We start from the raw sequence: 26,897 nt of genomic DNA, 5'->3' as shown, positions 1-26,897 counted from the left end.
GGATCACTGGGTCAAATGGAAGTTCAATTTTTAACCTTTTGAGGTAACACCATAGTGTTTTCCATAGTGGCTGCACCAGTCTGCATTCCCACCAGCAGTGTACTAGAGTCCCCTATTCTCCATACCCTCGCCAACACTTGTTGTTTGATGATTTGTTGATGGCGGCCATTCTGACAGGTGTGAGGTGATACCTCATTGTTGTTTTAATTTGCATCTCACTGATGATTAGTGATGATGAGCATTTCTTCATATGTCTCTTAACCATTTGTATGTCCTGTTTGGAGAGGTGTCTATTTAGTTCCTCTGACCATTTTTTTTTTTAATTTTTTATTTATTTTTTTGTTACAGATATTTCATCTTTTTTACCCCATTGGCACCCCCCTCCCCACCCCACCCCCACCCCGTCCCTGGCTTAGTTCTCCATGTCCATTGGTCATGCATATATGGATATAAGTTCTGTGGTTTATCTCGTCCCACCCCCCCACCCCCTCTTCTGAGGGATGTCAGTCTGTGCCCTACTTCCATGTTTCTGGGTCTACCATATTCCTCAGACTGTTATGTTCATTATATTCCATATATAAGTGAGATCATGTGGTATTTGTCTTTTTCTGCTTGGCTTATTTCACTTAGGATAATACTTTTCAGGTCCCTCCATGTCATCTCAAAGGATATAAGATCTTTCTTCCTTATAGCTGTGTAGTACACCATTGGGTATATGTACCACAGCTTTTTTTTTTTTTTTTTAATGAATTTTTATTTATTTTTTTGTTACAGATATTTTTCCTTTTTACCCCATGGGCACCCCCCACCCCACCCCACCTCCGCCCTGTCCCCAGATTAGTTGTCCATGTCCATTGGTCACGCATACATGCATATAAGTTCTGTGGTTTATCTCTTCCCACCCCCCACCGCCCATCCCCTCTTCTGAGGGATGTCAGTCTGTGCCCTGCTTCCATGTGTCTAGGTCTACTGTATTCCTCAGACTGTTATGTTCATTATATTCCGTATATAAGTGAGATCATGTGGTATTTGTCTTTTTCTGCTTGGCTTCTTTCACTTAGGATAACACTTTCCAGGTCCCTCCATGTCGTCTCAAAGCATAAGAGATCTTTCTTTCTTACCGCTGCATAGTAATCCATTGTGTATATGTACCACAGCTTTTTTATCCATTCGTCTACTGGTGGACACTTGGGCTGTTTCCAGATCTTAGCTATTGTAAATAGTGCTGCTATGAACATGGGAGTACATATATTCTTCCTGATTGGTGTTTCAGGCTTCTTAGGGTATATTCCTAGAAGTGGGATCACTGGGTCAAATGCAAGTTCAATTTTTAATTTTTTGAGGTAGCACCATATTGTTTTCCATAGCGGCTGCACGAATCTGCATTCCCACCAGCAGTGTATTAGAGTCCCCTTTTCTCCACACCCTCGCCAACACTTGTTGTTTGATGATTTGTTGATGGCGGCCATTCTGACAGGTGTGAGGTGATACCTCATTGTTGTTTTAATTTGCATCTCTCTGATGATTAGTGATGTTGAGCATTTCTTCATATGTCTCTTGGCCATTTGTATGTCCTGTGTGGAGAGGTGTCTATTCAGTTCCTCTGCCGATTTTTTAATTGGGTTCTTTGTCTTCCTTTTGTTGAGTTGTATGAGCACTCTATATATATTGGAAATTAACCCCTTATCTGATACATTTAAGTCTTTTATCCATTTTGAGTTTATTTTTGTGTATGGTGTAAGTTGATGGTCTAGTTTCATTTTTTTGCATGTAGCTGTCCAATTTTCCCAACACCATTTATTAAAGAGGCTGTCTTTACTCCACTGTATGCTCTTGCCAACTTTGTCAAATATTAATTGAGCGTATTGCCTTGGGTCTATTTCTGGGTTTTCAGTTCTGTTCCACTGGTCTATATGCCTGTTCTTGTGCCAGTACCAGCCTCTGCCCATTTTTTAATTGGGTTCTTTGTCTTCCTTTGTTGAGTTGGATGAGCACTGTATATATATTGGAAATTAACCCGTTGTCTGATATATCATTGGCAATTATGCTGTCCCATACAGTGGGTAGCCTTTCTGTTTTGATGATTGTATCTTTTGCTGTGCAGAAGCTTTTTAGTTTGATGTAGTCCCATGTGTTCATTTTCTCCTTTGTTGTAATTGCCTCAGGTGATGTATCCGTGAAAATTCTGCTGTATATGATGTCTGCTATTTTGTTGCCTACATTTTCATCTAGCATTTTTATGGATTCATGAGTCACATTTAAGTCTTTTATCCATTTTGAGTTTATTCTTGTGTAGGGTGTAAGTTGATGGTCTAGTTTCATTTATCTACATGTAGCTGTCCAATTTTCTCAGCTCCATTTATTAAAGAGGCTGTCTTTACTCCACTGTATGCTCTTGCTACCTTTGTCAAATATTAATTGAGTATATTGCCTTGGGTCCATTTCTGGGTTCTCTGTTCTGTTCCACTGGTCTATATGCCTGTTCTTGTGCCAGTACCAGGCTGTTTTGATTACAGTGGCTTTGTAGTATAACCTGAAATCTGCTAATGTGATCCCTCCAACTTTGTTCTTCCTTTTCAAGATTGCCGTGGCTATTGGAGGTCTTTTTTGGTTCCATATGAACTTTTGAAGTACTTGTTCTAATTCTGTGAAGTATGTTGTTGGTATTTTGATGGGGATTGCATTGACTCTATAGATTAGTTTGGGTAATATGGACATTTTAATGATGTTAATTCTTCCAATCCATGAACAGGGTATGTGCTTCCACTCTTTTATATCTTCCTCTATTTCTTTTTTCAATGACCCGTAGTTTTCTGCGAATAGGTCCTTTATTTCTTTGGTTAAGTTTATTCCTAGGTATCTTAATTTTTTCCTGCAATGGTAAATGGGATTGTTTTCTTTTTTTATTTTATTTTATTTTTTTTATCCTCACCGAGGACATTTTTTTTTTTTTTGAGATTATGTTCAGATAGAATTGGCGGGAGAGAGAGAGATAGAGAGAGAGAGCGAGAGAGAGAGAGAAACATCGATGTGAAAGGGACACATCGAGTGGCTGCCACCCACACAACCAACCAGGGCCGGGGACAAACTGCAACTTAGGTACGTGCCCTTAGCGGGAACCAAACCCGGGTCTCTCCGGACCGCAGGCCAACGCTCTAACCACTGAGCCAAACCGGCCAGGGCAGGGATTGTTTTCTTTTTTTTTTTTTTTTTAATCCTCATCCGAGGACATTTTTCCATTTTTTGTACAGATAGAGTAGGAGGGAGAGAGAGGAAGAGAGAGAGAGGGAATCATCGATGTGAAAGGGACACATCGAGTGGCTGCCACCCGCACGACCAACCAGGGCCGGGGACAAACTGCAACCGAGGTACATGCCCTTAGCGGGAACCGAACCCGGGTCTCTCCGGACCGCAGGCGGACGCTCTAACCGCTGAGCCAAACCGGCCAGGGCTAAAGAAATTTTTTTTTTTTTTTTAATCCTCGCCCGAGGATATTTTTCCATTTTTTGTACAGATAGAGTGGGAGGGAGAGAGAGAGGAAAGGAGAGAGAGAGAGAAACATCGACGTGAAGGGACACATCGAGTGGCTGCCACCCGCACGACCAACCAGGGCAGGGGACAAACTGCAACCGAAGTACGTGCCCTTAGCGGGAACCGAACCTGGGTCTCTCCGGACCGCAGGCCGACGCTGGGATTGTTTTCTTAGTTTCTCTTTCTTTGAGTTCATCCTTGGTGTATAAGAATGCCATTAATTTCTTGATGTTAAAATTCTATCCTGCTACTTTTTCAAATTCATTTATTAACTCTAGTAAATTTTTGATAGAGTCTTTGGGGTTTTCTATGTATAGTATCATGTCATATGCAAATAATGACAGTTTCATTTTCTCCTTTCCAATTTGTATCCCTTTTTTTTTTCTTCCTGTCTGATTGCTGTGGCTAAGACTTCCAGTAATATGTTAAATAAGAGTGGCGAAAGTGGGCATCCTTGCCTTGTTCCTGTTCTGAAGGGAAATGTTTTTAGTTTTTGCCCATTGAGTATGATGTTGGCTGTAGGTCTTTCATATATGGCCTTTATTATGTCGAGATATGATCCCTGTATTCCCACATTGCTGAGTGTTTTTATCAGAAATGGATGCTGGATTTTGTCAAAGGCTTTTTCGGCATCTATTGAGTCCCCTGGTCCCAGCTGAGTCCACTGATCCCATTCTAGGCCACTGCGGACCATGGGATCCTGGCCCCCTCTCGCATCCTTGCAAGCCTACCAAGATTGAATCAGTGTCCCTGGTTATGTGGTCCTCCAGGCTGCCTTTCAGTTGCCCCTTCCTCTGGCCTTTATTATGTCAAGATATGATCCCTCTATTCCCACATTGCTAAGCATTTTTATCAGAAATGGATGCTGGATTTTTTTGAATGCTTTTTTAGTGTCTAATGATGTGATCATGTGGTTTTTATTCTTCATTTTTTTTATGTGGTCTATCACATCTATTGATTTACAAATATTGTACCAGCCTTGCATCCCTGGGATGCATCCCACTTTCTCATGGTAAATAATTTTTTTGATGTATCGTTGGATCTGATTTGGTAGTATTTTGTTAAGAATTTTGGCGTCTATGTTCATCAGGGATATTGGTCTGTAGGTTTCTTTCTTTGTAGTGTCTTTTTCTGATTTTGGAATTAGAACTATGCAGGCCTCATAAAATGAGTTTGGAAGGCTTCCTTCTTCTTGAATTTTTTGAAATAGTTTGAGAAGAATGGGTGTTAGTTCTTTTTAGAATGTTCAGTATAACTCCCCTGTGAAGCCATCCGGGCCTGGGCTTTTGTTTGCTAGAAGAGTCTTGATTACCTCTTCAATTTCCTTAGTGTTTTTGGTCTGTTCAAGTTTTCTATCTCTTCCCGGTCCAGTTTTGTGAGACTGTGTGTTTCTAGAAATTTGTCCATTTCACTTAGATTGCCTAATTTGTTGCCCTATAATTGTTCATAGTAGTTGTTAATAATCTTTTGTATTTCTGTGGTGTCAGTTGTTACTTCTCCTCTTTCATTTCTGATTTTGTGTATTTGGGATCTCTCTCTTTGTTTCTTGGTGTGTCTAGCTAAGGGTCCATCAATCTTGTTTATTTCTCGAAAAACCAGCTCTTTGTTTCATTGATCCTTTCAACTATTTTTTTGGTCTCTGTGTCATTTATTTTTGCTCTAATCTTTACTATTTCCTTTGTTCTACTTGCTCTGGGGTTTTCTGTTTGTTTGCTTTCTAGTTATTTTAGTTGTGAGGTTAGATAGTCTATTAGAGACTTTTCTTGTTTCTTGAGGTAGGCCTGCAGTGCTATAAACTTCCCTCTCAGAACTGCTTTCGCTGCATCACATAGATTTTCAGTTCTTGTGTGTTTATTTTCATTGGTTTCCAGGAAGTTTTTAATTTCTTCCCTGATCTCCTTGGTAACCCATTCATTGTTTAATAACATGCTATCTAGCCTCCATGTGTTGAAATGTCTTTCTGATTGCATGTCCTTGTTGCAATTGATTTCTAGATTCATGCCATTGTAATCTGAGAAGATGCTTGATATGATTTCAATCTTCTTGAACTTGTAGAGATTTTGTTTCTGTCCTCCCATGTGGTCTATCTTTGAGAATGCCACAATTGCACTTGAGAAAAATGTGAATTCTGTAGTTTTGGGGTGTAATTCTCTGTAGATATTTATTATATCTATTTGGTCTAGTGCTTCCATTCGAGTCTCTGTTTCCTTGTTAATTTTTTATCTAGAGGATCTATCCAGTGGTTTCAACGGGGTGTTGAAATCCCCTGCTATTATTGTCTTGCTGTCGATTTCTCCTTTGCAGTCCTCCAGAAGATTTTTAATATATTTTGGTGCTCCTATATTGGGTGCATATATGTTTATCAATGTTATATCTTCCTGTTGGATAGATTATTTCAATATTATGTAGTAGCCTTCATTTTCTCTAATTATGGTATTCATTTTGAAATCTAATTTATCAAATATGAGTATTGCTACCCCACTGTTTTTTTTTTCATTTGCTTGGAAAATTTTTTTTCCATCCCTTTAATTTCAACCTATGTGAGTCTTTTGTTGAGAGGTGGGTCTCTTGTAAACAACATATAGATGAGTCATGCTTTCTTATCCAATCAGCTACTCTGTGTCTTTTTATCGGAGCAGTCAATCCATTTAAATTTAAGGTGATTATTGATATGTACTTATTTATTGCCATTTTTGTTTAGTGTAGTTCTATTTTTCTTATTATTCCTTCTACTAATTACAGCAGTCCTTTTAACATTTCTTGCAGTGCTGGTTTGGTGCTAATGTATTCCCTTAGCCTTTTTTTGTCTGGGAAGCTCTTTATTTAACCTTCTATTTTGAATGATAGCCTTGCTGGGTAGAGTAGTCTTGGATTCAGATTCTTGTTTTTCATGACTTTGATTACTTCATGCCATTGTCTTCTGGCCTGTAGTGTTTCTTGTGAGAAGTCAGCTGAGAGCCTTATGGGGTTCCCTTTGTAGGTAACCTGTTGCTTATCTCTTGCTGCTTTTAGGATTCTCTGTTTGTCTTTAATTTGTGGCATTTTAATTACCATGTGTCTTGGTGTGAGCCTGTTTGGGTTCTTCTTACTTGGGACTCTCTGTGCTTCTTGAACTTGAATGCCTTCTTCCTTCACCAAATTAGGGAACTTTTCTGTCACTATTTTTTTGAATATATTCTCTATCCCTTGCTCATTTTCTTCTTCTTCGGGGACTCCTATGATGCGAATATTATTACGTTTCCAGTTGTCCCATAGTTCTCTTAAGCTGTCTTCCTGTTTTTTAATAGTTTTTTCCTTTTGTTTTTCTGATTGGTTGACTTTTTCTACCCTGTCTTCTAATTCACTGATCTGGTCCTCAGCTTCCCCTACTCTGCTTTTTAAACCTTCCAATGTGTTTTTCATTTCTGATATGTCATTTTTTATCTCTTCTTGTTGGTTTTTAATTTCCAATTGGCTTATTTTCAGTGTCTCTATGTCCTTATTCATGCTGTTCAGCTTCCTCAAGATCATGGCTCTGAATTCTAGCTCTGTTAACATGCCTAATTGCTCCACATTGATCTCATCTTTGGTGGAGGTGTCTTGCTCTTTCATTTGGCTTCTGTTTCTGTGTTTCACCATTTTGGCTATCACTGTGGGCTTTGGAGCCTGTCAAGTTCTCCCTGTGGGTGTTGGTGTTCTGCTGTTTGTGGCTTCCTCTCCTGTGTTTAGATGAGCGAGGGAGGACTCACGTTGAACACCACTGTCCAGTCTTACTTTCCTGGTTAAAGTTGCCAGCCCAGATAACGTACTGTTATCCTCTAGCTTTTTGCCTGGAGGCTAGCAGTCTCGGTTAATTGATGTGTTTTGGTTCTCAGTTGATTGAAAAACTCCCTCTGGTGCTCAGCCAAGGGGCTTTCACGAGGGTGGAGCAGATGCTGGTTGTTAGTGAGCCTCAATTAATAGTTCAATGGCCGGCAGGGTGGGGTTGGATCTCTGAGGGAGGGTCTGCTGCCTCTCCTCAGAGCCCTGGGAAGGAGCAATGTGGCCACTGTCCTGAGTGGCTGCACTCAGCCAAAGCTCTGAGCGCCCTCCAAACCCCTAGTGTCCCAACACAGCTCCAGTCCAGTCTGCCCTCCCTCTGCCGGAGCCCAAGGTTAGTGGCTGTGGCTGTTTCAGCCTCTGTCCCGGCTCTGCGCTGTGGAGCCGCCTGGGAGTGTAACCCGAGGGCGCCGCTCCCAGCTAAGGCCGCTGCCAAACTGCCGACCGTGGGCTCCCAGCCCCCGTCTCACGCCTTCGCAAGCCTACCGGGATGGAGTCAGTGTCCCTCGTTATATGGTCCTCGCAAGCTGCTTTTCTGTTGTTTTTTCCCGTCGATTTGTCTGTGTCATAGTTGTAATTCCAGTTTGGTTCTGGGAGACGGTCTGTGTAGCTCCATTCACTCCGCCGCCATTTTTCGGTTCTTTCTGAATTTTTCTACTCTGTCTTCTAATTCACTGATCCGGTCTTCAGCTTCCTCTTCTGCTTTTTAGACCTTCCAATGTGTTCTTTATTTTTGATATGTCATTCTTGATCTCTTCTTGGTGGTTTTTAATTTCCATTTGGTTGACTTTCAGCATCTCTATGTCCTTACTCATGCTGTTGAGCTTCCTCAAGATCATGGCTTTGAATTCTAGATCTGTTAACTTGCCTAACTGCTCCACATTGATCTCATGTTTTATGGAGGTCTCTTGTTCTTCCATTTGGCTTCTTTTTCTGTGTTTCACCATTTTGGCTATCACTGTGGGCTTTGGAGCCTGTCAAGTTTTCCCTGTGGGTGTTGGTGTACTGCTGTTTGTGGCTTCCTCTCCTGGGTTTAGATGAGTGAGTGAGGACCCACGTTAAACACCACTGTCAAGTCTTACTTTCCTGGCTAGAGTTGCTAGCCCAGGAATGGTATTGTTATCCTCTAGTTTTTTGCCTGGAGGCTAGCAGTTGATGTTACTTGAAGAGTTTTGGGTTGTCATTTGATTGAATAACTCCCTCAGGTGCTCATCTTATGGTGATATTCCAAGGGTGGGGCAGATGTTGGTTGTTAGTGATCTTCAATTTGCACTTCAATGGCCCACAGGGTGGGGCTTTATCTCTGAGGGAGGGGCTGCTGCCACTTCCCAGAGCCCTGGCAATGAGCAATATGACCACTGTCCTGCGAGGCTGCAACTCAGCTAAACCTCTGAGAGCCCTCCAAATCCCGAGTGTCCCGAAACAGTTCCAGTCCATTGTGCCCTCCCTCTGCTGGAGCCTGAGGTGAGTGGCTGTGGCTATTTTAGCCTCTGTCCTGGCTCTGCACTGTGGAGCCGCTTTGGAGTTTAACCCAAGGACGCTGCTCACAACTAAGGCCACTGCCAAGCTGCCGACCGTGGGCTCGAGACCCCCTCTCATGCCTTTCTAATCCTACCAGAATCGAGTCAGTGTCCCTGGTCATATGGTTCTCACAAGCTGCTTTGTTGTTGCTTTTTCCTGTCAATTTGTCTGTGTTTTTGTTGTAATTCCAGGTTGATCCTGGGAGATGGTCTGTGTAGCTTTCATTCACTCTGCCACCATTTTGGAATTCTCAAAAGATAGCATTTATGTTCTGTAATCTGCGAAAGGTTCCTTTTCCCTAGCATCATGCCCATGAAAAGGAGAATAATACAGTTTCTTATAATAACAGATGCCCATCCTATGTTGCCACAATACACTTTTAAGGTCAAGAGAAGCCAGCTTCTGGAATTAGGTATCTTTTCTCAAAGCACTGTTATTCTCTACTTCAAATATCTTATGGACTGTCCCAGTAGTGCCTTTTGTAAATTTTGTGTTAGGTTCCTTGAAAGCTCCATGGAGGTAAACACATCCAAGTGTGTGATCAGTGATGTATTGATCACTGTGGGAGGTTAGTTTGTTGTCTCTAATCCAAAAGCATATAAAAATCTGAGTAAAGTAAGCATTTATTTATTTTTATAACTTGTTATTTTAAAAATCATATTAATTTTAATCAAAAATTTAATTTACAGTTAAATAGTATAAACTAAATTAAGGACTCAACTGTATAATTTATTTAATTCTAATTTTTAATGGTGAAATCAGCTTCACTAGACTTTTATTTTGTTCCAGCTATGACTCTGGGACGCTATGGAAACATATGATACTGTATATCCGTACAATTTTGTGGCTTGAAATGACAACAGTCTTTTATAATTTTTCATGCATTTTGTGGGTCTCTGATGCAATTTGGGAGTGTTTTGACTTAATGGCCTGGAAGAGTCAAAAAGCTAGAGTTCTCTCCATATGGTCCCTCTAGCAGAGCTACATACAAGATAGTCAGATTTTCCCCTCTTTAAACAGACTTTTAAGAGAAGTTTTAAATTTACAGCAAAATTGAGCAGAAAGTACAGAGAGTACCCCAATACTAGCTGCCTCTCCACACACACACAACCTCCCCTACTATTAATATCCCTCACCAGAGTGGTACATTTGTTACAATTGATAAACCTATGTCAACACACCATTATCTCCCAAAGTCCATAGTTTACATTAGGGTTCACCGTTGGTGATATTTATCTATATGTTTGGATAAACATATAATGACAGGTATCCACCATTATAGTATCATACGGAGCAGTTTCACCGCCTTTAGAATCCCCTGTGCTCTGCCTATTCATCCTTTTCTCTCCTACCCACTGGCAACCATTGATTTTTTTTCAATTGTCTTCATAGTTTTGCCTTTTCCTGAATGCCATGTAGTTGAAATCATACACTGTGTAGCATTTTAATATTGGCTTCTTTTACTTATTAATATGCAAAAGGGAGGGAAAAGAAAAAGGAGGAAGAAAAGGAGAAGACTAGAAAAGTTTGTACTAGTTTCATTTGCAAGTATGATTTCTCATATACTGAGTTCAGTTTTATTTCATAGCTATAATTTATGACAAAGTGCTAAAACCTCAGTGTGTTATTTGTAGGATGTAAGGGCTAATAAAACAATAAAATCATCAAACCATGTTTACATATAAAATATAAATATATAAGTTTATAATAAAAACAATTATTTGACAGAGAATTGAATTAAAAAGTCATCAGAGCCAGATATCAAGTTATACTACAAAGCCATCATAATCAAAACAGCCTTGTACTGGCACAAGAACAGACATATAGATCAATGGAACAGAACATAGAACCCAGAAATTTACCCAAGACTTTATGCACAATTACTATTTGACAAAAGGAGGCAAGAGCGTATAATGGAGAAAAGACAGTATCTTTAATAAATGGTGTTGGGAAAATTGGACAAGTACATGCAAAAAAATGAAACTGGACCACCAACTTACACCATACACAAGAATAAACTCAAAATGGATAAAAGACTTAAATGTAAAAATGTGAAACCATAAAAATCCTAGAAGAAAATGTAAGCAGCAAAATCTCAATCATCACACATGGCAGAATTCTCGCTGATAAATCACCTAGGGAAAAATTAACACATGGGACTATGTCAAACTAAAAATCTTCTGCATCAGAAGAAACCAGCATCGAAATGGAAAGGGAACTCACTCTCTGCGAGAACATATTTGCCAATGATACATCAGATAAGGGGTTAATATCCAAAATATATAGAGTACTCATACAACTCAACAAAAGAAAGACAAACAATCCAATTAAAAAATAGGTGGAGGACCTGACTAGACACTTCTCTAAACAGGCCATACAAATGGCCAAGAGACATATAAGAAAATGCTCAACATTACGAATCAATCAGAGAGATGCAAATTAAAATGACTACAAGATATCACCTCATACCTGCCAGAATGGCTGCCATCAACAAATCCTCAAACAACAAGTGCTGGAGAGGGTGTGGAGAAAAGGGGACTCTAGTACACTGCTGGTGGGAATGCAGACTGATGCAACCACCATGGAAAACAATAAGTGTTTCCTCAAAAAATTAAAAATGGAACTATCACTTGACCCAGTCATTCCACTTCTAGGAATATAATATGTCCTAAGAAGCCTCAAACACCAATCAAAATATATATTCATAGCAGCACTATTTACAATGGCTAAGATCTGTAAACAACTTAAGTATCAGTAGATGTGTGGATAAAAAAGCTGTGGTACATTTATACAATGGAATATTATGCAGCTGTAAGAAAGAAAGATCTCTTTTCTTTTGAGAAAACATAGAGGGACCTGGAGAGTATTATGCTGAGTGTAATAAGCCAGTCAGAGAAAGACAAGTACCACATGATCTCACTTATTTATGGAATATCATGAACAAAATAAGCAGACGATCAATCCAGAGCCATGAAAGTAGGGAACAGACTGACAAACTTCAGAGGGATAGGGGCGTGGGAGGGTGGGAAGAGAGAAACCAAAGAACTTATATGCATACATGCATAATCAATGGACACACAATACTTTGGGGAAAGCAAGAGGGGCTGGGAGTGGGGAGGAGGGGGGTCAATAGGGAAAAAAGGGGAGGAGCATCTGTAATACTTTGAACAATAAAGATTTAAAAAATTTGTTTTTCCCTTTATTGATTTTAGAGAGAGAGGAAGGGAGAGGGAGAGAGAGATAGAAAGATTGATGAGAGAGAACATCAGTTGGCTGCCTCTTGCATGCCTACCACTAGGGTTCGGGCCCACAATCTGGGCATGTGTCTTGACTGGGAATTGAACCGGCGATCTCCTGGTACATAGGTTGATGTTTAACCACTGAGCTACACTGGTTGGATTCAACAATAAAGATTTTAAAAAGTCATCAGAGCCCTGGCTGGATTGGCTCAGTGATTAGAGCATTGCCCTGCAGACCAAAGGGTCATATGTTGGATTCCAAGTCAAGGGCACATACCTGGGTTGCAGGTTTTATCCCTGGCCCTGGTCAGGGTCATGCAGGAGCAACCAGTCAAAGTGTCTCTTCTCACATCAATATTTCTCCCTCTTTCCCTCTCTTCCACTCTATTTTAAAATCAATGGGAAAAAAATATCCTCAGATGAGTTTCTAGTTCTGGGTAAGATAGAGGAAGGAAACACATGGCACCTTTTATCTCCCACTTAACTCAACTACAGAACCATGACAAAATGCACAGTCCAGCCACTTGAGAATTCTAAAAAGCAAATAGAAGAGACAAACTAGAAAAATGAATCAGAATTCTAAGTTCTATCACACTGGTGGGGAATTTAAATTTTTATTCTCTCCCAGTATTCTCCTTTGTGGCAAAGGATTTGAATAGACATTTTTTCCAAAGAAGACATACAAAGGCCAACAGGTATATGAAGAGGTGCTCAACATCACTAATCATCAGGAAAGTGCAAACCAAAACCACAATGAGATACTAGCTCATACCTGTTAGGATGACTATTATAAAAAAGACAAGAAATAACAAGTGTTGGTGAAGATGTGGAGAAAAGGAAACACTTGTGCACTGTTGGTGGTAATGCACAGTTGTTCAGCCACTATGAAAAACAGTATGATTCCTCAAAAAATTAACAATACAACTACCATGTGATCCCGCAATCCCATATCTGGTAAAAATCCAAGGAAAATAAATCAGAAAAAGAGATATCTGTACTCCCATATTTATAGTAGCAGTATTCACATTAGTCAAAATAAGTATCCATTGATCTAAATAAAGAAAATATAATATATCACGATCACATGGATAAATTAGATATAGATTATATAGATTAGATATAGATATATAGATATATAATATAACTTTATTTGGCCTTAAAAAAGAAAGAAATCCTGCCATTTGCAAAAACATAGATGACCCTGGAGGGTATTAGGCTAAGTGAAATAAGTCAGTCACAGAAATATAAATACTGCATGATCCCACTTATATGAGGTGTCTAAAATAATCATAACCATCTTAAATTCTCAAGGAAACAGAGAATATAATAGTGGTTGCCAGGAGGTAGGGTAGAAGAAATGGGGAATATAGTGTTTCATTTATTCTAGATGATTAAGTACTAGAGATCTGCTGTAAAACATAGTTTCTATAGTTAACAATAAGGTATTGTGCACTTTAAAATGTGTTAAGAGGGTATATCTTATATTAATTATTTTTAAAACATCTTTAAAAAGTTTTTAACAATGTATAAATACATTGAAAAAATAATCTGTTAAGACTGACAGTTTACAGTATATTTACAAGAGAATGTACAGATGTTTATAACAGTTTGTAGACTGTCACATGTATTGCTTTTTAAGAAATACCATTAACACAAATGCATGATTTACAATATCCCCACTGTAGCAAGAAAAAAAAATAGATTCATAATATAAAATTTCTTTCAGGCATTTATTATGCCAAAAACTTAAATGATTATTCTTACTATGACATAAGAACAACATTCTTTTCGTGGTAAAACATTTCATTAGGCCCAGGACCACTGCAGCTCCTCCAGGAGGCTCCAAAGTAAAACTAGGCTGTCCTTTCCAAAAATAAATAGAACAGAAGAAATCTCCAAGTATCCCTCACACATAAACTGAAATTGTACTTACATTCATTGAACCTAAAATACATGGCTTCTTACAAATAAAAATAAACAGAATGTTAGAAACGTTCACGCCACTGGCCCAGATTTGACTTTTTTATTTTTTATTTTTAGATAGAGTAGAAGGGAGTGGTGGAGGGGAAGAGAGAGAGAGACATCAATGTGAGAGAGATGCATCAATTGGTTGCCTCTTGCAAGACCCCAACCAGGGCTGGAGATTGAATCTGCAACCCAGGTTTGTGCCCTTGACCAAGAATCGAACCTGTGACCCTTTGGTCCACAGACTGACCACTGAGCCAGACCAGCCAGGGCAGCCAGATTTGATTTTTTTCTGCCTAGGATAAGAAGTTTCATCATGAAGTATATATTAAGTTGTAAAATTAACAACTATTTCTAACTTATACATAAGCCAAAGTGCTCACTCCAACCATGGAAGCAAAGCTTTCTTGTGAAAATAATCTACAGAAATAAAAAAAAATCTCGTTTTGAGACGAGATTAAGAACGTCCTTCTGCGTTCCATGGACCAAATGCAAAGGTCTTCATTCCATCTTATACATGAATATAAACACTTCCACCAAGTTGCAGTGCATAGATATTCCATGACTGTGTATACACATATGTACACCATGAACCAAATTCTGACAATGTTTCTAGCAACACCACATTTTCAAGCTCCAAATGCTAGAAATTAATAAAAACTTAATATGAAAATTACATTTTTCAAGTAAATTTTAAAATGAAAAAACAAACCCAACACTACTCTCTGCAACATGTACTGTGTTCTAAAGGGTTCAGAGTCAATAATCTCTTCAGTTGCTCCCCACTGTAACAGAACATGCAGGCTTTCTTTCCCTCTCTTCAGGAAGTCTAATCATCTCCAGTGTTTTGTCTTAAAAACTACTTTTCAAGGTAAGATGTAGCTATTCTAGTTAAATTCTCTCTGCAACCGACTTTGCACCTGATGTAGTCATATAGATTGGCACCTTGTAGCACCATACCCATGGTAACCACCATCAATCTCTTCATTCTGAAGAAGAGAGCACTGAATATCACCCAAAGCACTGGACAAGCAACAAGTCCAAACCAAAAGATGCTTTTTAAAAAAATCTTTATTGTTGAATGTAAAATGTATTACAGATGTTCCACATTTTTCCCCCATTGACCCCCTCCCCCCTACTCTTGCCCCCCTCCCACCTTTTCCCACACTACTGTCTGTGTCCATTGGTTATGCATATAAGTTCTTTGGTTTATTTCTTCCCACTCCCCCAACCCCTTTCCCTTTGAGGTTTGTCAGTCTAGCAATGAATTTGTGCTTCTTAATCCCTTCACCTTTTTCACCCATTCCCCCAACCCCCCTCCCATCTGGCAACCAACAAATGTTCTCTGTATCTATGAGAATGTTTCTGTTCTATCTGTTCATTTTGTTTGTAGATTTCATTGTTGATAGATATGTATTCATTGCCATTTTGTTTGTTCATATATTTTATCTTTTTCTTCAAAAAGATCCTTCATCATTTCATATAATAATGGTTTCGTGGTAATGAACTCCTTTAACTTTTTCTTGTCTGGGAGTCCTTATATGGCCATCGATTCTAAATGACAGCTTTGCAGGATAGAGTAATCTCGGTTGTAGGTTCTTGCTTTTCATCACTCTGAATATTTCTTGCCACTCCCTTCTGGCCAGCAAAGTTTCTTTTGAGAAATCAGCTGACAGCCTAATGGGAACTCCCTTGTAGGTAACTAACTGCCTTTCTCTTGCTGCTTTTAAGATTCTCTTTGTCTTGAACCTTTTGCATTTTGATGATGATGTGTCTTGGTGTGGGCCTCTTGGGATTCATCGTGTTTGGGACTCTCTGTGCTTCCCGGACATGTATGTCTGTTTCCTTCACCAAGTTAGGAAAGTTTTCTGCCATTATTGTTTCAAACAGGTTTTTGATTTCTTGTTCTCACTCTTCTCCTTCTGGCACCCCCAAGATGTGAATGTTGGCACACTTGAAGTTGTCCCAGAGGCTCCTTACACTATCCTCATTTTTTTGGATTCTTTTTTCTTTTTGCTGTTCTGATTCGGCGTTTTTTGCTTCCTTATATTCCAAATCGATGGTTTGCTTCTTGGATTTATGTACTCTACTATTGAAGGTGTGTAAATTATTCTTTATTTCAGTTAATGCCTCCTTCAATTCTGACTGTGCATCCATAATTTCTGACTGGTCCTTTTTTATGCTCTTGAGGCCCTCACTGAGTTCATTGAGCCTCCTTATAAGTAGTATTTTGAACTCAGCATCTGTTAGGTTGCTTATCTCCATTTTGCTTAGTTCTTTTCTTGGGGTTTTGTTCTGTTCTTTCATTTGGGACCTGTTTCTTTGTCTCCTCATTTTGGCTGCCTCCCTGTGTTTGTTTCTGTGTATTACTTAACGAGAGGTATGGGGCTAGCTGAGACCAGATGCTGCTTATTTGAAAAATTTAGGAAAAACCTGAAGCAGGATCCAAGACAGGCCAATTTTATGGTTAAGCAACTGCCAACAGCTTGGGTGGGCCTGAAAGTTGGGTGGGGCGGGGTGGGGCCTCAGGGAGTCACCAGGGTGGGGCTACCAGTGTGAGCCAGGTTGCTGGAGTCCCAGATATGGCAGCTCTCTGCTGCCCCAGGGAAGGGCTCACCAAAGGAACAAAGGCCTCTGACAGCACATTTGTCCCGGAGAAAGCCCCCTCTCCAGCCCTCGCTCCAGTGTCAATCAGCTCAGTTCTTCCCTGTATGTCTCTGGTGCCCCTCGAGCTGCCTCCCCTCTAAGCTTAGAGGGAGTGAGTCAGATAAGTCCGTGCATGGGCCCTTTAAGGAGCTGCCTGGGGCTCAATCCGCTTCAGCTTCCCTGAGCCTCAGTTCTTGCTGGTTTTTCCAGCCAGAAGTTATGAGGACTTCTCTTCCTGGCACTGGAACCCTGAGCAGGGTGTCTGGTGTGGGACGGGGACCCCTCAGTGCTCAGGAAGGACCTTCGCAGCTGAGCTAGCCTCCTGATTTTTATCCGCCACACGTGGGTGTGGAACCAGCCTGCCTCGCCACCGGCCCTTGCGCCTCCGCCCCTCCTACCAGTCTGGATGTGGCTGTTGCTTTAATTCCGTAGTTGTAGGACTTCCATTCAGCTTGATTTCAGGTGGTTTTGAATGATGGTTGTTCTGTAGTTTAGTTGTAACTTTGATGTGGCTGTGGGAGGACGCAATACCACGTTTACCTATGCCCCCATCTTGACCGGAAGTAAAAAAATTCTTGATTCAGCCTCTGAAACAGTTTTGTTCTCTTGAGGGGATGCCTTCCTGGACTCAAACACCCAATGGCCTTTTTAATCTTCATCAGTATGATTTCACCAATGCAGGCCAATCATTAGTCTGCCTGTGACATTCTTGACTAGCCCAAAGTCACATGACAACAACAAGATAATTGTCACCATACAGGCAATAAAGCTGCTGCTGAACAATTCATAGAGAAGATAGAAAATTATCATATGTAAAACCATAAAAATTTTAAGAAACAAAGCAGAAAATTTTCATGGCCCAGGTTTAGGAGAAAGGTTCTGAGAATATACTGAAAACACAATTCATAAAAAAACAAACAAAAAAAAAGAATTGATGAATTTGACTTCATCAAAATTAATAACTTTGGCTTTATAAAAAACATAGTTAAAAGAATGAAAAGACAAGCTACAGACTGGAAGAAAAATATATTTTTTTAAATTAATATTTTTCAATTATATATGGCAAGTAATTTATATCCAGAATATATACTGTGATCTCAAATCTCAACAATAAGAAGCAAACAACTCAATTTTTTAAATGGGCAAAATATTTCCATAGATAGATACTTCACCAAGGAAGGTATACAAGTGGCCAGTAAGTATGTGAAAAAAAATGCTCAATATCATTAGTCATTAGAAAAATGCATATTAAAACCACAGTGAAATTCTGATACATACCTATTAGAATAGCTAAAATAATAATTTAAAAATTGTCAAGTATGTTGACAAGAATGCAGAGCAACATTGTTGATGGGAATTCACAATGGTGAAACCACTGTGGAAAACAATGGTTAGCACTGTAATATGTGATTCATAATAAGAAAAATATATTTGATCTTCATCCCATTTCTGGCAGAGCTCCTAAAACACTTGGAATGTCCTGTGATGCAGCTATAAATGTGTCCTTTGTTGTGATAATGAAGTAATTTTGGAAAGCACTTAAGGTTGGAGGTTGGTTGCCAGTGGAGCCAACCATGTGATTAGAGAGATAAAACCTTCACTCCCACTGGCCTGATCTCCAAGAGGGGAGAGGCTGAAGTTTGAGTCCAATTGCCAATGGCCAGTGACTTAATCAATTATGCCTATGTAATGAAGCATCCACAAAAACCCAAAAGAACAGAGTTGGGGAGCTTCCTGGTTGGTGAACACCCAAAGATGCTCTGAGAGTGGTATACTTAATTAGGGCATAGAAGCACTCTTTCCCCATATCTTGCCCTATGCATCCCTTCTATCTGGCTATTTCTGTTATACCGTTTTATAACAAACTGGTAATCGAGTAACTAACATGTGTCTCTGAGTTCTGTGAGCCAATCTAGCAAGTCAATGGAAACCAAGGAAGGAGTCATTGGAACCTCTGATCTATAGCCACCAGTTGGTCAGAAGCACAGGTGGCCACCTGGACTTGCAATTGACATCTGAAGTGGTGGGGAAGGTAGTGTTGTAGGACTGAGTGCTTAACCTTTGGGATCTGATGCTAACTCCAAGAAGATAGGGCCAGATTTAAGTTAAATTGTAGGACATCCAGTTGGTGTCTCAGAATTGCTTGGTGTTGGGGAAAAACACACACACCCTGAAATTGGTGTCAGAATTGTAGGCATTGTCTTATAAAGTTAAATATAAGCTTTATTTTCATTCCTGAGAACTGAAAGCTTAACATCCACACAAAATCTGTACATGAATGTTCATGCCAACTTTATTTGTAATAGCCAAGAAATGGAAACAACCTAAATGTCCTTTAATAAATGAAAGATTAATCAAACTATGGTACATTCATACCACGAACTACTACTCAGCAATAAAACAATATAGTAGTGATACATGCAATAAAATGGATTAATCTCAAAGGTATTATACTGAGTGAAAAACACAGTCTTGAATGGTTATATATTGTATGGTTCCATTTATATGACATTCTCAAAAATGCAGCTCTGTAGTGATGGAGAACAGATCAGTGGTTGCCAAGTGCATGACTATACATATATATGACTATATATATATATGTGTGTGTGTATATATATATATATATGTATTTATACACACACATGCACACAAACACACACATAGAAGGAAGGAGTCTGGGGGGATGTTGGAACTGTTCTGTACCCTGATGGTAATGGTTTCATGAATCTATACCTGTGCTGAAACCCATAGACTTAGTCAAGAAAAGTAAAAGTCATTTTCACTATTTGATCATTTAAAAACTAAAATAGGAATTAAAATGTTTTCAGACAGCTTTGCCTATATTTTAAATTTGTAGGAGTGCCCTGGCCAGTTTGGCTCAGCGGTTAAGCATCAGCCTGTGGTCCCACGAGACCCAGGTTCAATTCCTGGTTCCTGCTAAGGGCATGTACCTTGGTTGCAGTTTGTCCCCAGCCCTGGTTGGGTTGTGCGGGTGGCAGTCACTCGATGTGTCCCTTCACATCGATGTTTCTCTCTCTCTCGTCCTCTCCCTCCCACTCTATCTGAACAAAAAAATGGGAAAATGTCCTCCGGTGAGGATAAAAAAAAATTTGTAGGAGTGAGTTGCTTTGCCAATCTTACTTTTACTCTCTAAGCATCAAGAGTATAAGAGAGACAAAAGGATAATATCATAAGCAAAAACCTACCTACTTAAAATAAGCCTTTAAAGAAAACTTTCCAGTAAAATGAAGAAATACAATGCTAAGAAAGACAACCAACAAATTCAACTATTAAAGCACAAAGCAAGCTCATTATATATACATATATGTATATATATATATATATATATATATATATATATATATATGATTTTCTTTAGAGAAAAATAGAAACATCGGTAAGAGAGAGAAACATATATAATTGATTTTCTTTAGAGAGAGATAGAATCATCAATGTGAGAAAGAAACATCAATCGGCTGTCTCCTGCATGCGTACTGGGGATTGACCCTGCAATTCAGGCATGTGCCCTGACCAGAAATTGAACCAGGATCTCGCAGTCCATGGGACTATGTTCAATCCACTGAGCCACACTGACAAGGCAGCAAGCTCATTTTTAATATTAACATCTTTAAAATGGATGTTCATTATGTTCATTTAAAATGTGACTATAGGTGTTTAATATGGATAGTGGTTATTTAGCTTATAACTTTTTGTTCATTTACAACTGAAGTAAAAAATGTTAAAACATAATAGAAATTCTGTTAATTGCTCATATGCACATTTTCCATGAACAGTGAGTATGGTTTTTGTAATTTTTCTTTTTCTCTTTTATATTTACTCTGAACACATACATATGTACTGTACAAAATATGATTACATGGGCTTGTATTTTGTATGTCTTTTTAATTTCATTTTTAATAATTCATCTTTATTGTATTTACAAATGTAGTGGTCTGCAACAAATTTGAAATAAAAGTTCTTTACCCCAAATAGTTTTTGAAGCACTGATATAGGAGACCTGACACTGAAGAAAAGATGTTATAGTCAAGTTAACAAGAGACAAAGGGCTACATTTGTGTTTACTTTCAAGCTGTTGATGAAGTAATGTCTCCTCCTAGTGTCAAGTTGCTATGAAAGGATTTTCAATAGACAATAAATATTCTCACTTCTTTTGCAGGGAGTCTGGCCAAAGAACGGACAGAGACAATGCATGATTTTGTACTACTTTTTGCTGTATTTGATGAAGGTTAGTGAGCTGCAATCTAAATTTTGGGTTCCTGAAAGAAAGCAAATATATTTATTTATTCTGGTATTTGAGATGAAGGCTGCTATTGTCCAGAGAAAGTGATTATAGTAAGATAATAAACTACATTACTGTTAAGGAATGAAGGAGATGAAAATGACAATGAATTTCACCCTACCCTCTGTCCTCGAATGCACCCTTGGTTTCATTCACAGCTACGAGGTAAGAAAATGCAGGAGCTGGGTAACAGGTTAGTCTCATCCCCCTCATTAAATCCACCAACAAGAACTTTTTGTTTAACTTAATAAAATTTCAATAAAAGTTCTATATAGTATATATTTAAGGTATACAACCTGATAATTTCATATTCATATACATAGTTAAATAGTTACTACAGTCAAGCTAATTAACATCCATCTTCTCACAGTTACCATTTGTGTGTGACAAGTGTACCTGAAATCTACTTTCTCAGCATATTCCCAGTGTTCAACACACTCTTTGTAACTATAGTTATCATGCCTATGCCTTATAGCTCCATAACTTATTCATTTTAAAACTGAAAGTTTAGTCCAGCTGGTGTGGTTCAGTGGTTGTGTCAGACCCATGCACCAAGAGGTCGCCAGTTCGATTCCCAGTCAGGACACATGCCCAGGTTGTGGGCCTGATCTCCAGTGGTGCACATGCAAGAGGTAGCCAGTCAATATTCTCTCTCATTGATGTTTCTATCTGTCTCCCTCTCCCTCCCTCTCTCTCTAAAATCAATAAAAAAACTGAAAGTTTATACCCTTTGACTAATATCTCCCCATTTCCCCCACTCCCCCAGCTCCTGACAACCACCATTCTACTCTCTGCTTTAATAACTATACCTTCTCTTCTCTTCATTTCTTAACTTTTAAGTAACTTTGGCAAGTTATGTAAACTCCCTGTGTTCAGTTTCCTCAAATTTAACATTCAAATAATAGTACAGTTGACTCTCAACCAACATAGAGATTAACTGACCCACTGTGCTGTCGAAAATCCATGTATAATTTTGACTGCCCCAAAACTGAACCATAGTGATCCCGTGGTATCCATAGGGGAATGGATCCAGGAGCCCCCCTCAGATACCAAAATCTGTGGATGCTCACGACCCTTATATAAAATGGCATAGAAATGCATACAGTTGGCCCTCCACATCTGAGGATTTCCAACTGTGGGTTGAAAATACCATTTTCAACCAGTGGTTGGTTGAATCAGAGGAGGTGAAACTGCAGGTACTGAAGACAAATTATATATTATTGAAAAATATCCATGTATAAGTGGATCTGCGTAGTTAAAAACCTGTATTGTTCAAGTGTCAATAGTACGTTCTTCAGAAAATAGTTGTGAGTGATGACAATTAAGTAACTTAAAACACTATGTGGCACAGGATAGGTCCTCAATAGTGTTAGTACTTCTTCCTCTTCCACCTCCCAATCATTATATAAAAACCACCAACAAAATGATCATCTTCCCTCCTTTTTTATCGTCCTACACTGCCATCTTCTGAATTGAGGCCCCTGTCATCTTTTTCCTGACTGGTCTTTCTGTCTTTTGGGGGGCCCTGACACTCCATTGTTATAGCCAGAGGGAACTTACTGAAGTGCCAAACTAATATTGCCACTCCAGTCTTTAAAATCCTTCAATTTTATTGTGAAACAGGAAAACAAATCCCAAATAAAAGAACAATAGAACTCTACCAGAGAAGAGATAAATGAAATACAGTAAAGCAAGTTATCAGAAGTAGAGTTCAGAGTGATGATAATGAGGAAACTCAAAAGCATGAGTAAAGAGCCCAACAGCATGAGTAAAGATGCAGAAACATAAAAAACCAACCAATTGGAAATGAAGAATGACATAGCAGAAATAAGAAACACATTGGAAGAAATCACCAGCAGAGAAGAGAAAGCAGAGGACTGGATCAGGGTATTAGAAAACAGGACAGAACAAATCACCTAATCAGAAAACCAAAAAGAAAATAACAATTAAAAAAATAAACAACACAAAAAACAGAAAGACAGCTTAAGAGAACTATAGGACAAAATGAAATGTAACAACATCCACATCATAGCAGTTCCAGAATAAGAGAAAATAAGCAAGGGTTAGAGAATATATTTGAAGAAATAGTGACAGAAAACTTCCCTAATTTGGTGAAGGAAGAAGGTGTTTAGGTACAAGAAGCACAGAGAGACCCAAGTAAAAAGAACCCAAACAGGCTCACACCAAGCCACATAAAAATTAAAATGCCAAAAATTAAAGACAAAGAAAGAATCCTAAAAGCAGCAAGAGATAAGCAACAGGTTACCTACAAAGAAACCCCCATACGGCTATCAGCTGACTTCTCCACAGAAACACTATAGGCCAGAAGAGAATGGCATGAAGTAATCAAGTTTATGAAAAACAAGGATCTGTATCCAAGACTACTCTACCCAGCAAGACTATCATTCAAAATAGAAGGTCAAATAAAGAACTTCTCAGACACAAAAAGGCTAAGGGAATACATTAGCCCCAAACCAGCACTGCAAGAAATGTTAAAAGGACTGCTATAATTACTAGAAGAAATAGGAAGAAAAATACAACCACACTAAACAAAAATGGCAATAAATAAGTACATATCAATAATCACCTTAAATGTAAATGGATTGAATGTTCCGATAAATAGACACAGAGTAGCTAATTAGATAAGAAAGCATAACTCATATATATGTAGTTTACAAGAGACCTACCTCACAACAAAAGACTCACATAGGTTGAAAGTGAAGGGATGGAAAAAAATTTCCAAGCAAATGGAAAGGAAAAAAAAAAAAAAAGCTGGGGTAGCAATACTCATATCTGATAAAATAGATTTCAAAATGAACACCATATCTAGAGACAAAGAAGGCCACTACATAATATTGAAAGGATCTATTAAACAGGAAGATATAACCCTGGTAAACATATATGCACCCAATATGGGAGCACCAACATATATTAAAAATCTTCTGGAGAACTTCAAAGGAGAAATCAACAGCAATACCATCATAGCAGGGGACTTCAACACTCTGCTGACATCACTGGATAGATACTCTAGACAAAAAATCAGTGAGGAAACAGAGATTCTAAATGAAGCAGAAGACTAAATGGAATTAACAGATATCTATAGAGAATTATACCCCAAAACTACAAAATTCACATTCTTCTCAAGTGCACATGGGACATTCTCAAAGATAGACCACTTGATAGAACACAAACTAAGTCTCTAAAAGTTCAAGAAGATTGAAATCATATCAAGCATCTTCTCAGATCACAATGGCATGAAACTAGAAATCAATTGCAACAAGAGCATACAAAGACATTTGAACACAAGGAGGCCAAGTAGCATGTTATTAAACAATGAATGGGTTATGGAGGAGATCGAGGAAGAAATTAGAAACTTCCGTTAAACCAATGAAAATGAACACACAACAACTCAAAATCTATGAAATGAGCAAAGGCAGTTCTAAGAAGGAAGTTGATAGCACTACAAGCCTACCTCAAGAAACAAGAAAAATTTCTAAAACACTCTCTAGCCTCCCAACTTAAAGGACTAGAAAGCAAACAAAAAGAAAATCCCAGAGCAAGTAGAAACAAGGAAATATTAAAGATCAGATCAGAAATAAATGACATAGAGACCAAAAATACAATTCAAATAATCAATGAAACAAAGAGCTTTTTTAAAAAAAAGATACATTAGATTGATGGACCTTTACCTAGACTCACCAAGAAACAAAGAGAGAGAACCCAAATACACAAAATCAGAAATGAAAGAGGAGAAGTAACAACTGACACCACAGAAATACAAAGGATCATTAACAACTGCTATGAACAATTCATTGTATGGCAACAAATTTGACAATCTAAGTGAAATGGACAAATTTCTAGAAACACATAGTCTCCCAAAACTGAACCGGGAAGAGATAGAAAACTTGAACAGACCAATAACAACTCAGGAAATTGAAGAGGTAATCAAGACTCTCCCAGAAAACAAAAGCCAAGGCCCGGATGGTTTCACGGGGGAGTTTTACTGAACATTCAAAGAAGAACTAATACCAATTTTCCTCAAATTATTTCAAAAAATTCAAGAAGAAGGAAGACTTCCAAACTCATTTTATGAGGCCAGCATAATTCTAATTCCAAAACAAGATAAAGACACTACAAAGAAAGAAAACCACAGGCCAATATTTCTGACGAACATAGATGTCAAAATCTTGAACAAAATACTATCAAATCTGATCGAGCAATACATGAAAAAAATTATTTACCATGACCAAGTGGGATTCATCTCAGGGATGCAAGGCTGGTACAATATTTGCAAATCAATAAATGTGACACACCACATAAACAAAATGAAAGATAAAAACCATATGACCATATCAATAGATGCTGAAAAAGCATTTGACAAAATCCAGCACCCGTTTCTGATAAAAACATTTAACAATGTGGGAATAGAGGGAACATATATCAACATAATAAAGGCCGTATATGAAAAACTTACAGCCAACCTCACACTCAATGGGCAAAAACTAAAAGCATTTCCCTTAAGAACAGGAACAGGACAGGGATGCCCACTTTCACCACTCTTATTTAACGTAGTACTAAGTCTTAGTGACAGCAATTAGACATGATGGAAAAATAAAAGGGATCCAAATTGGAAAGTAGGAAGTGAAACTGTCATTATTTCCAAATGACATGATATTGTACATAGAAAACCCTAAAGACTCCATCAATAATTTACTAGATGTAATGAACAAATTTGGCAAACAGCAGGACACAAAATTAACATCAAGAAATCGATGGCATTCTTATACACAAATAATGAAGTCACAGAAAGAGAAATTAAAGAAACAACCCCATTTACCATTGTGGCAAAATTTAAGATACCTAGTATTAAACTTAACCAAAGAAATAAAGGACCTATTTGCAGAAAACTACAGGTCATTGAAAAAAGAAATAGAGGAAGATATAAAAAAGTGGAAGCACATACCTTGTTCATGAATTGGAAGAATTAACATCATTAAAATGTCCATACTTCCCAAAGCAATCTATAGATTCAATGCAATCCCCATTAAAATACCAACAACGTATTTCATGAAACTAGACCAAATGTTCCAAAAGTTTATATGGAACCAAAAAAAGACTTCGAATAGCCACAGCAATCTTGAAAAAGAAGAGCAAAGTGAGAGGGATCACAATTCCAGATTTTAAGTCATACTTCAAAGCCATTATAAGCAAAACAGCCTGGTACTGGCAAAGGCCAGACATATGGATCAATGTAATAGAACAGACAACCCAGAAACTGACCCAGTATGTTCAATTAATATTGGACAAAGTTGGCAAGAGCATGCAATGGAGTAAAGACAGCCTCTTTAATAAACAGTGTTAGGAAAACTGGACAGCTACATGCAAAAAATGAAGTTGGACCACCAACTTACACCATGCACAAGATTAAATTCAAAATTGATAAAAGACTTAAATGTGACTTGTGTATCCATAAAAATCCTAGAAGAAAATGTAGGCAACAATTTCAGACATCACACACATCAGAATTTTCACTGATACAACGCCTAAGGCAAGAGAAACAAAGGAAACAATTAATATATGGGACTATATCAAATTAGAAAGCTTCTGCACAGCAAAAGAAACAACCATCAAAATGGAACGGGAACCCACTATATGGGAGGGTATAGTTGCCAATGGTGTATTAGATAAGGGGTTAGTTTCCAAAATATATAGAATACTCATACAATTTACCAAAAAGAAGACAAAGAACCCAATTTATAATTTTTTATTAATTAATTAATTTATTTTTGTTACAGATGTTTCTTCTTTTCCCCCCACTGATTTCCCCATCCCCCTCCCTCCCTGCCCTGTCCCCTGCTTTGTTGTCCATGTCCATTATTCATGCATACATGCATATA

General features: G+C 38.4%; 1 protein-coding gene and 1 pseudogene across 1 annotated transcript in view; one reads left to right on the top strand and one right to left on the bottom strand.

The window, feature by feature from the left end:
• The window catches only part of F8 (coagulation factor VIII), a 272,819-nt gene that overhangs the window by 71,115 nt on the left and 174,807 nt on the right, over positions 1-26,897 (top strand). The window contains exon 5 of the mRNA XM_036270458.1: positions 20,878-20,946. Within this exon, the coding sequence (XP_036126351.1) occupies positions 20,878-20,946 (69 nt within the window). The remainder of the gene's footprint in view (positions 1-20,877; positions 20,947-26,897) is intronic.
• LOC118635691 lies at positions 14,875-17,501 on the bottom strand (annotated as a pseudogene).

This window comes from Molossus molossus, unplaced genomic scaffold, assembly GCF_014108415.1.
Source record: "Molossus molossus isolate mMolMol1 unplaced genomic scaffold, mMolMol1.p scaffold_m16_p_2, whole genome shotgun sequence".
Lineage (NCBI taxonomy): Eukaryota > Metazoa > Chordata > Mammalia > Chiroptera > Molossidae > Molossus > Molossus molossus.
The sequence above is the reverse complement of the archived record's forward strand: the minus strand, read 5'-3'. Positions and strand labels throughout refer to the sequence as shown.